This window comes from Plectropomus leopardus, chromosome 4 (genome assembly GCF_008729295.1).
Source record: "Plectropomus leopardus isolate mb chromosome 4, YSFRI_Pleo_2.0, whole genome shotgun sequence".
NCBI classification, from domain to species: domain Eukaryota; kingdom Metazoa; phylum Chordata; class Actinopteri; order Perciformes; family Serranidae; genus Plectropomus; species Plectropomus leopardus.
Genome location: NC_056466.1, coordinates 8,238,996 through 8,249,070, shown reverse-complemented (window position 1 = coordinate 8,249,070; position 10,075 = coordinate 8,238,996). Strand labels below are relative to the sequence as shown.

The window sequence follows — 10,075 nt, the reverse complement described above, 5'->3', positions numbered from 1 at the left end:
TTTAATTAGTTCAACGCCAAAACTCTAATAAACAGATTCTTTAAGGAAAGTTCCTTTCCTCCTCCTAAATAAAACTGAAACATGATTTGAATAAAGACCCAATATGGAGTCATTACAGGTGCAGATATCATTAGATGCAGTCAGCAGAGAAAGTACTGGTACAATAGTGGTTTCCACATCAAAACACAAGTATGTACAAAGAATAATCACAGCTGTCTCAATACTTAGGATACTGACTTCATACTAGATCTGCACCATGATGATGGGCAGTGTGGTTGTCATGTAGTCAAGCTACACTACAATCAAATGTTAACTGCCACTGCTATTCATTCCTCACTTATTAACAGATCGTCTTCAGATGTTTGTTGGATATGAAAACATTCTTATCAAATCAGTTTTCACTGTTTTCATGTACTTGTGAAGGCAGATCCTGACATGTATTCAGCATCCTCTGAGTATTTAAATCATCTGAGAAAGGCGTTCATGAGGTAATAAAACTCTCACAGCTCGCTTAAGAAATTATGCACACTAGTTATAGAGTTGTGTGTATAATTTAACCCATTATCTTGTGCACACAAGTTATTTTCTTGCTGACACAAGATAATTAACTTGTTTCAAAAAGATAATTTATCTACCCTTTTCATATGTAAAAAGTGGACAACATGGCCTATAAATTAAAGTAAATGAAAGTCCCTGGTAGAACAGACTAGCAGCCAGATTTACATTAATTGTGAATATTATAGTGACACCTTATCCTTCCATATAGTGCCACCATCTGGTCACCTGCTCTATGTTTCCCACTCTGCAGATTTAGCTCTAAACTCAACACTCCTGAAAACTCCTACACAGAAACACCAGCACCTACTGACATCATCCTGCGCCTAATACCATAAAAACTCACATAATTACTGCAACAGCAATTTTTCAGAGATCAGAGCCAAAAATGAAAGATGAATATTTATCACACAAAAGACTTCTCATTGTGAATGGAACATTATCTTTCTACACGGATACACGGATTTACACACATCAGATAAATTAAGAATATAATATTCAATAGTGTTTCTGAGGTCATTTTGTGTTGCTGGTATAATTTAAAATGTTCTGCAGGCATTGAAAGATGACTAATATTTTGTTGCTATGCTTTGTTTAACCCTGACATCATTTGGCTCTCAATATGTTCTACAGCTGAGAAGAAAATTTTCATAAAAAAATAAGAAATAACTGAGAATGTATGCAAATATTTGCAGCCCTTAATTCTTTCTGAGTTGGTTGAAATGACAGTAAACGGAGCCCCGGCTTAATTTTGTGACCATCTGAGAGCAGCCCTGCTCTGCCTCATCCGGCACTGTGTGGACTCAGCTGGTGGGTGGCCTCGTTCAGGTTTTCTACTTGAAGAAGCTGTAGAGATATGAACCGAGTATCAAGGCCAAAATCATGCAGCAGCACGCGATCATCATTTGTTTCTGGAAAACAAAGAGGAAAAGGATACAGAGACAGAAAGGAAGATGGTGTTATATTGTTACCCTCGCCAACAGCACTGGTGTTAAAATCACTGGAGACAAATCAAACACTGAGCACAATCAGGTTTGAGTCAAGACCAGACCCAGATGGTTCCTGACCAGGTTGCACCGGAGCCTTAAAGGGATAGTTCAGATTTTTTTTAAAGTGGGGTTGTTTGGCGTTTTTCCATCCATAGTCAGTATATGTCTGTCCGCACGGCCTCAGTTTGGAGCGTCGACATGCAGGCTAGGCAATGTACTGCTGTGGACAGATGCAGCAGCAAAACATATTTTAGCCTCCCAAAAAAGCCTTACATAAAAAGTCAATATCAGTTTAAGTGTCCGCTATATTTTGAATATTTTCAACACTTTACCTTTCTCTCAGACAGCCATTTGAGGCGGGAAAACTTTTAATATCTTCAGTTCGCCTTTAAGGCTCTCCTCAAAGCCACCAGACTCCATTGAAAAAAACAGTAATTTTAGCTGTCTGACTGCAAGGTAAAGCAGTGAAAATATTCTAAATATAGCGGGCACTTACACTGATTTTGATCTTTTTCAGGTGGGACTTTTTTAGGCGCTAAAATATGTTTTGTTGTCAGCTCTTTCACAGTAGCACATTTAGTGTCAGACTGCTTCTACAAACTAGGGGCAAGTTGATTGAGATTTACTGTAAGTAACACATTGACTATGGATAAAATACCTCACACAAACCATCTTTAAAAGATGCAGACTATCCCTTAAACCAGAGCCTTATACATATTATGCATTCTGTTGACTGGGTAAACTTTGTCATTGGCTGGTCGCCTCCAATTCTGATAAAAAAATAATTCAAAAGGTCATTATATTTGTGGTGTTACTACTTACCCTACGCGCCTCCTGCTGGAATTTGGCTGCTTTTTTGGTGTCAGCCACAGCTCTCTCTACAAAACCCACTGACTGGTCCATGTTGCTCTCAATTCTGTCAATCATGCCACCCTAGAGGACAAGGTGGAGTAATGCGTAAGATATTTGTGTTTTATTATATGTTAATAATAATATGATATCTTCAGAGAAGTTATCTGAGGTTCAAAATATGTGTAAATGCAATGTTTCAACATTCAAAAAGCAGAATCTCCATGGAGACTCATTGGTTAATGACATTAGTACCCTACACCAAGGTTTCTCAAATGGGGGTATGGGTACCTTTAAGGATATTTTGGAGTACTGCAGGGGGTAGGTGAGATTGTCTAAAATCTTATTTTAACAATTTAAGTCAAACATGACCTCTATGTTTATCTAATAATAAAAAAATGTACATGTAAGTTTGACAAATTCATTTTTGATTCAATATTTCTATTTTCAATGCAGTCGTTAACTGCTGTAATTGTTATTTTCTTCTTTTTTTAAAAATTTTTGTTTCTCATCATTTGAATGTGAAGCACTTTGAGTAACATTTGTGTATGTGTGTGAAGAAACGGTTTATTGGCCATCAAACTAAGTGGCTTGTGGTTTTCACAGTTATTCAGAAACCTACCCGTATTGTGTAGTAACATTTGTGTAAAGTACAATATAAATAAACTCGCCTTGCCATGCTCTAAACTGTCAACTTATTTGGAAAATTTAGAAATCCCCTGTAGTAACAATACCTGTGTAAAACAATTGCACTAAATAGACACTATAATTTTAATGCAGCTGTATTAATAATAAACATTTCTATTGTATAGAGAGTTTTGACTTGAAATCTCAGTTCAAAACATAGTTTTTCAGAGATTTGCCGTTACAAAACTGCAAATTTGAATCTCCATTGTGAGTCGCTGTTGTTTTGTGTGTACCTGATTCTCAACCAGCATGGCGATATCAACAAACATGTCATGGAGCTCTTTGATGCTGCTTTCCAGCCTCATGATGTCTTTGTGACGAGCCTCGATCTCATTCAGGGCCTGCTGGTTGATCTTTGAATCCATGATCTGAGGAGGAAGGAGGTCAGTGGAAGAATTAGAATATATTAAAATAAAAAGATCAGAAGGAGATCATCAGAGGATGAGTCGTGCCAATGAGACAATCACTCACAAACTCAAACATCTAATAAAATATCTGAGTGAATTTGTGTGTGAATACCTCAACTGTCTAATAACTACAAGCAAGTTGAAAGCTCATCATCCATTTTTTGTTGTGACTGTGTCAAAGAGCGGCTAATTTAATTGCTTATTAAATGTTATATGTGTACATAATGTATAATGTACACTTTAGGTTATCCAGTCCAAAAGCAACTCAAAGTACCTAAACATTATGGGTTTTACTACAGTGATATTTATTGCAATGATTACTTTGTAGGTATGTTTAGGGTCGAACAATCATTTTCATTATCAACTAATCTGCCAAAAGCCAAGGGTGACAAATTCAAATGTCTTGTTTTGGCTGATGAACAGTCAAAAAGCCAGAAATATTCAATTTACTATCATGAAAGACCAAGAAAAGCAAATTCTTACACGACTGACAATTACAAATTGCCAATTTATTCTCTGTTAAATTGATTGGATCATTTCTACTCTGGTTGTGTTGTTTTCACTGTGCATCTATTAACATATAGGCTACAGATCCATACAGTGTGAGTTTTACCCCGGCAGTGAAGACGGCTGCGTTGCCTCCCTCCAGCATCTCTTCCAGCTCGTCGTCAGTTGTTGCTTTCCCCGCTGTGATGAACAGAAAGGACCGTTATTAGTGTTTTATATAAATACATGTTAACAGCTGACAGGCCTGGTTAAATACAGGGTTAAAGACAGACTGACAGAGAATCAACATCTTATTAAAGTCACTGTAAGCGCTCAGACTTGTGAAAAGTAGACGGCTGACACTGTCTTCTGCCATTAATGTTTTGGTTTATGTTATATCGTTTTTATAGTTTGAATCATTTTTATGTCTCAGTAAGTGCTACCTGAATTTTGTTATCTTTTTGTCTGACCCTCAATATAATGGCAATGCAGCCACTTGAACTGGAAGCATTAACAGTAAAGTCAATGTGCCATTTGCATAATCAAAGCTTCAATAATCACTGATAAAAGCATTTTTAAAGTGAATTAAACCCGACTGAAGTTAAAGGTATTCTGAGTTTTTTTTTCACCACAAAGGATGTTTGTAGAGTATGCACATCACATGTACAGAGCGATACTTACTTCTGCCATATAAGTCCTACAACTTATTTTTGAGACATTTTTATATCTAACTGTATGACTGTGACAGGTGAAGTAGCTATAAAATCTGAATGTGTTAATGTAATGTGAAAAGTAATCAATGGAGCCATGAATGCCAAGCATTTAGAATAAATAGAAAATATTTAATTAATAGTATGTAATAATCGACTGTAACTCACTGATCTCCAGCTGTCGGGCGATTCGTCCTTTGCTTTTATCTCTGAAGTCAACTTGAGCCTCGTTGTATTTTGTCATCACCTCTACAAACTTCTTGGCCAGGATAGCATGCTGCGGAAAATGAGAACACAACTCCTGTTAATTGACTTTAAAAAGTAGAGTAACGGCAGTCACATAATAACACATATCATAAGGTGGATTGGAGTTTCTCCAGCCCAGATGCCTGAAACAAGAAACATTGCATGATTCTGCAAACCACATATATGTTACATTTATATGTTTAATACGCCTCATATCGACATTGCTAAAGTGACATAGTATATCAGCAGGGACGTGCAGGGAACGGTGTGACATCTGGGCAAAAAAATGGTTGATTTGCAATAAGTTATTGCTGTTTTTTCAGTAGCTTTTTAGCCTATACACGAGTATTTTTTTTTTTTTTTACAGTGATATCGCTGCGTTTCCAAACGGGATTGTGCCACCAAAACCAGGGACTCTTATACAAAACATGATCTTTTCCTAGCCAAAGCCAAGTATTTTTTGTGCCTAAACCGAACCAAACATTTACCACAGGATTTCTTGTTACATAATGACGTGGAAAGTTTCAACATATCCATAAAATAATAATGTACAAATGGAATGTATCCATGGTTTGCAGAAATGTTACATGCCAACATTAATTCTAAGGACTGACTTTTCCCTGAATGTCATTCAAAAAATAATTTAAACCATATTATGTTTTTAGCTCACAGTAATTGCCAACAATGCCTCCACTTTTGGTTTGAAGCTAATGAGGGAAAATATTGAGTGCTGGCATTTCAAAGCATTTAACGGCAGTGAGTGTCAGGGCCTCCACAACAACATTTAAACCATCATGGGTCACTAAAACTCCTCTGAAGCAATCATAATATAAAAAAATACTTGTGTATAATAGACAAACAATTCCCTGTTTAGATCATTTTATTAAAAGTTTCCTAAATTCTTTTTTTTCTTAAATGGTTACAAAAGAGTGAGTGAATGCTCAAGCACAGCTTTTACTCACATTACAGAAATAAAGTGATTTGCAGGTTTTTCCTTCTACGACACAGCGGCAGGCTGAGAGCGAAGCTGCACATGAAGCGCGTAAACTCAAACCTCTAACTTTGAGTCACAGTTTTATTTACTGTAGACGCTGGGTCCAGGAAGCTTAATTTAATGTTGTCTCATGTTGTCTAACCTGTGATTTGCGTATCCTGAGGTCGGCCGAGGCCCTCTCATCTGTGTTTGACTCAAGCTGGCGCTCAATAGCTGATGCACACACACACACACACACACACACACACAAGGACAGAGGACATAAAGTACTGTGATTTAGTTGTTATTAAATTCCACAGATACTGAAAATGAGACAATTTCCAGATATACTCAAAACTGTGCACATGTAAACACAAGATGACAAACAATGGAATAATTTTCGATTATAATTAGCATTAGTATACTGGATATTATCTACTTAAGCATGAAATTTGTTGTAATAAAGTTAGCCAGGGAGCGGTGGTAGATTCTCACACTGCACAGCTGAGTTTCAAAATGCTTCTTATATAAGACAAGTTTCCTAACATTCAGGTATCACTTCACCAAAAATACAAGCTATTATTCTAATAAATATTTTCACACTTAACTGAATATGCATCTAACCAGGCAAAGCTTTTCAGAGATCTGTCTTTATAAACTTCTGCTGCCACCACAATGTAATGGAGCTGACTGAAACGACCAGAACTTTAATTACAGGTGGAAAAACTCTTTCATCCACCTTATTAATTGGGAACTACTTCTGTCAAAGGTAAAAAAAACGTACAAACAAAAAGACGTCTGAAAGGAACGTAAAAAGAACAAATACTGACACTTCAATTTGTTTCTTGCATTATTGGCCGACTTCTTGATCTCGTTGGTGATGGCTTCAATGTCATCTTGTGTTTCTGAAAGAGAGCAGACGGAGAGAAGTAACAGACAGTGGCAGACTTTAACATCAATGTGTGTGTGTGTGTGTGTGTGTGTGTGTTACTCTGGTCAGACGTGGGGGCCGACAAGATGGTGGAGTAGAGCTTTTTGATTTCTGTGACACTCTCGTCGATCTTGTCAATGCTGGTTCGGATATCTTCTATCTGAAAGACACACACACACACACACACACACACACATTAATGGAAAAGAAATACTTTTTCTTTTAGAAATGTGAGGAATAGACGGACACAAATAGAATACCTGAGCAAAGAAATCATCCATAAAAGCCTCGTTATTCACAGGGATCTCGACGTCATCGCCTCCTCCATCACTTTTCTGTTAAACACACACACACAAACACACACACACACACACACACACACGCAAATTAAAAAAGGGGTCAGTACTGAACTTGAGGATGAAATACAGACAGGTAGGCCAGAATAACTACAACACATTGGAGCTGTGTTCAAAATCGTCCCCTCATTCACTCTCACTCTTCACTATGTAGTGTGTATTAAAAAGTGCACTTTATAGGGAATAACCAAATGAGATTTCAGACACTACGTTGGAATTTTTTCCCCCCGGAAATATACGACTGCATTGCATTGTGGAAGACGGGAGTTGAATGTAGTGTACATGGTATGGACACTCAAATTTGCTGTGCATTTTGGGCGTTTTATAGTGCACTAAATAGTGGATGAAATTAACAGCAGAGAATTCGGACACCACTACAAAATGGCAAACACACTAAATAGTGCACTATAGTCATGATAGGGGATGGTTTCGGACACCTTAAGTATACTAGCCTTGGTATACTTTCAAAATCTTGTATAATCTTGCATAACAGGGTGAAAGTAAAATGTTCAATTTCTCAGCAGAAAAAAAATGCTTCATCTTATTTTAAAAAGGGGTCCTGAAGCATTGTTCTCATTCCAAGGCACTGGTTACAGAGAAGGACCCAGATATATTCTCCTATATATTTCAGCGGCTTTTCGGCTGATAGGCAGGCATACTGTAAACGGCTGGAGGAAGAGGTGGGTAGTTTATATCTCATGTACCTGCACATACCCTCCTGGGCAGCAGAGGACCTTTGTTTTGACAAAATGAGTGACTTTTACACCATAAACTGATGCAGAAATGCACAAATTGCTGCTTAAACATTCATCAGAATGTAGGAAATAACGTTTTTGAAGGTTGAAATTTCGTAGGAGAACCCCAAACCCCCCTCACTTTTGAAACAAAACCTACAAACATTTTGTATCTTTTGGGATAAGATATGATCACCGCTTCATAATGAATTATATTTCCCCCAAAAATTTTAGTCCCATTTATTATGATCCAAATATGTATTTTTCAGACCGCTTCTCTGCTACAGTTTTCTGTTTTGAGGGCGGTTCAGGTCATCCTCAAAGTGCGTGCGCGCCCCTGTGACGTGAGGCCAACTAGAGGTTAATGTTAAATGAATGCTCAGGATCGCACGCGCTACTGCCTTTTGCACGCCTGAAACTAAACTGTTCATTAATGTTATTTAGCCTTGCACAATATTAAGAGCCTTTATTGAGTATTAGGCTACCAAACACCCAGACTGAAGGACCATATACTATATTCATAGGACTATCTACTTACTGTCTACTTATTATCTACTATCTACTATTTGCATTATATTACAAAATAAAAACATGCTCTTGTTTGCAGTTTGTGTCAAATATATATGAATATATTTCGAATATTCAAATTTACAGTAGGGCTAGGAGTTTTTCATTTTCATATTTGGTGAAATATGCTATTGTTTGATTTTTTTTTTTTTAAAAAGCTAAATAAATATGTAATGGAAGCTTATCTTTAACTTAAAATTAAAATATTGGACTTTTCCGGTCTGAGCTTCAGCGCATGCACACATATAAGCCTGCTAACAGTGCGTTAAATTCATATTACAGGCTTGTAGCTGGCACATTAGGGCCTGTGCTAGCAACAGGTGCTCCACGGAGAAAATATGACAAAAAAAATCTACTTACCTCTTTCAGCTGCGCCAGTCGGTCCTTCATTTTGAAACGTTTGTTATTCGGCAAAAAATTAAATAAATAATAATAAATGGGCCCTAGACGGACAATAAAAAGACAAATTCACAGGTCTGGGGCAACGATGCTTTTCTAGCCTACAACAGCTATTAAAATGGCCTCCAAATGAGCCCAGTGGAAATGATTATCTCCTTCAATTAATCCAGGAGGTTTGGCCGGAAGACGGTTGTCAGAGCCACAGACAGATCCGCAGACATGAAGGGAAGCCAGAATAAGGAATAAATCAAAAGTGTTCATGGAAAAAAAGCTCTAGGTTATTTAGACGAGTCTCTGTGAGGTTATGTTTGTGTGTCAACCCCAACCTGAGGTCCCACTAAGCCTCTATCCTCTAAGAACGGATTAGTAGCCTACAACAGTGTGCAGGACGATAAACCTGTCCCCCCCTCACCCCTCCCACCGCCAGCGTAAAACACACCCTTAAGTGTTTACTATTAGTCTATCTATTACATGTAAAAATTGACAATAAAGGAGAATTTAATCTTAGTCTATATACTTTACCTGAAGTCACCCTAATGTGTTAAAAATAATGTTAGAAAAGTCAAATTATTCAAATTATTTACTACATATTTTCTTTTATATTATATTATATTATATTAAGTATATTATGTTATAATCGGTATATTATATTATATTTAAAAAATCTAAACCTACTAAATATTACTAAGTGACTGATACTCACTTTGAGATAAAAGCCCTTCGAAGTTTTTAATTTAATATCGGCAAAGATAAAAAATAAAATAATAAAAAAAAAAACAGCCCATTTCCTTCTAAACTGGGAGCGCATGCTGTATTTCACAGGGTGTCCCGGCGTGAAAGAATACACAGAAAAGCTGGTGGACACTTTATTTGTAGACAGCGAAGTACTAAAAACAAACACCCCGAAACAGCTAACAGGAAGACCGGAGAGCCGCGGACCGTTTGAAAACCTAGTTAGCATACACGGTTAGCAATGGACTTCACACGACAATATTTACAACTTGGATTAATTTTTATGAAAAACCCTTTTGATTTTTTGATCGGAGGAACCCTACGAACTAAAGGAATATAAATAATCGAGGAATGGACACACGTTTGGACGTGCTAACAGCTTCAAAGGTAGGGAAACAACACTTTTTAAACGGCTTTTTTGATCACAGTGCTGGTAAAGTTGAAATATTTTGTA

The 10,075-nt window shown here is 37.0% G+C and overlaps 1 protein-coding gene across 1 annotated transcript; it reads right to left on the bottom strand.

Annotated features, from left to right (window-relative positions):
• Window positions 1–1,076: 1,076 nt before the first annotated feature.
• Window positions 1,077–8,880, bottom strand: zgc:165520 (uncharacterized protein LOC571872 homolog). Its single transcript, XM_042484432.1, has 10 exons — window positions 8,851–8,880; window positions 7,094–7,168; window positions 6,894–6,993; window positions 6,733–6,807; window positions 6,066–6,136; window positions 4,852–4,960; window positions 4,101–4,174; window positions 3,314–3,448; window positions 2,367–2,477; window positions 1,077–1,466 (listed from the first exon to the last, which is right to left on the bottom strand). The coding sequence occupies exons 1-10, from the start codon at window positions 8,878–8,880 to the stop codon at window positions 1,389–1,391; spliced, it is 858 nt and encodes a 285-aa protein (XP_042340366.1). The 3' UTR covers window positions 1,077–1,388.
• Between the last annotated feature and the right edge of the window lie 1,195 nt (window positions 8,881–10,075).

Bases quoted from the DNA above. Each gene is read 5' to 3' on its own strand.
- zgc:165520 (XM_042484432.1), bottom strand. From the start codon at position 8,880: ATGAAGGACCGACTGGCGCAGCTGAAAGAG. The intron at 2,478-3,313 runs GTACACACAAAA...CTTGTCCTCTAG, and splicing joins CCATGCTGGTTGAGAATCAG to GGTGGCATGATTGACAGAAT. The intron at 1,467-2,366 runs GTAAGTAGTAAC...TTTGTTTTCCAG, and splicing joins TCCAGCAGGAGGCGCGTAGG to AAACAAATGATGATCGCGTG.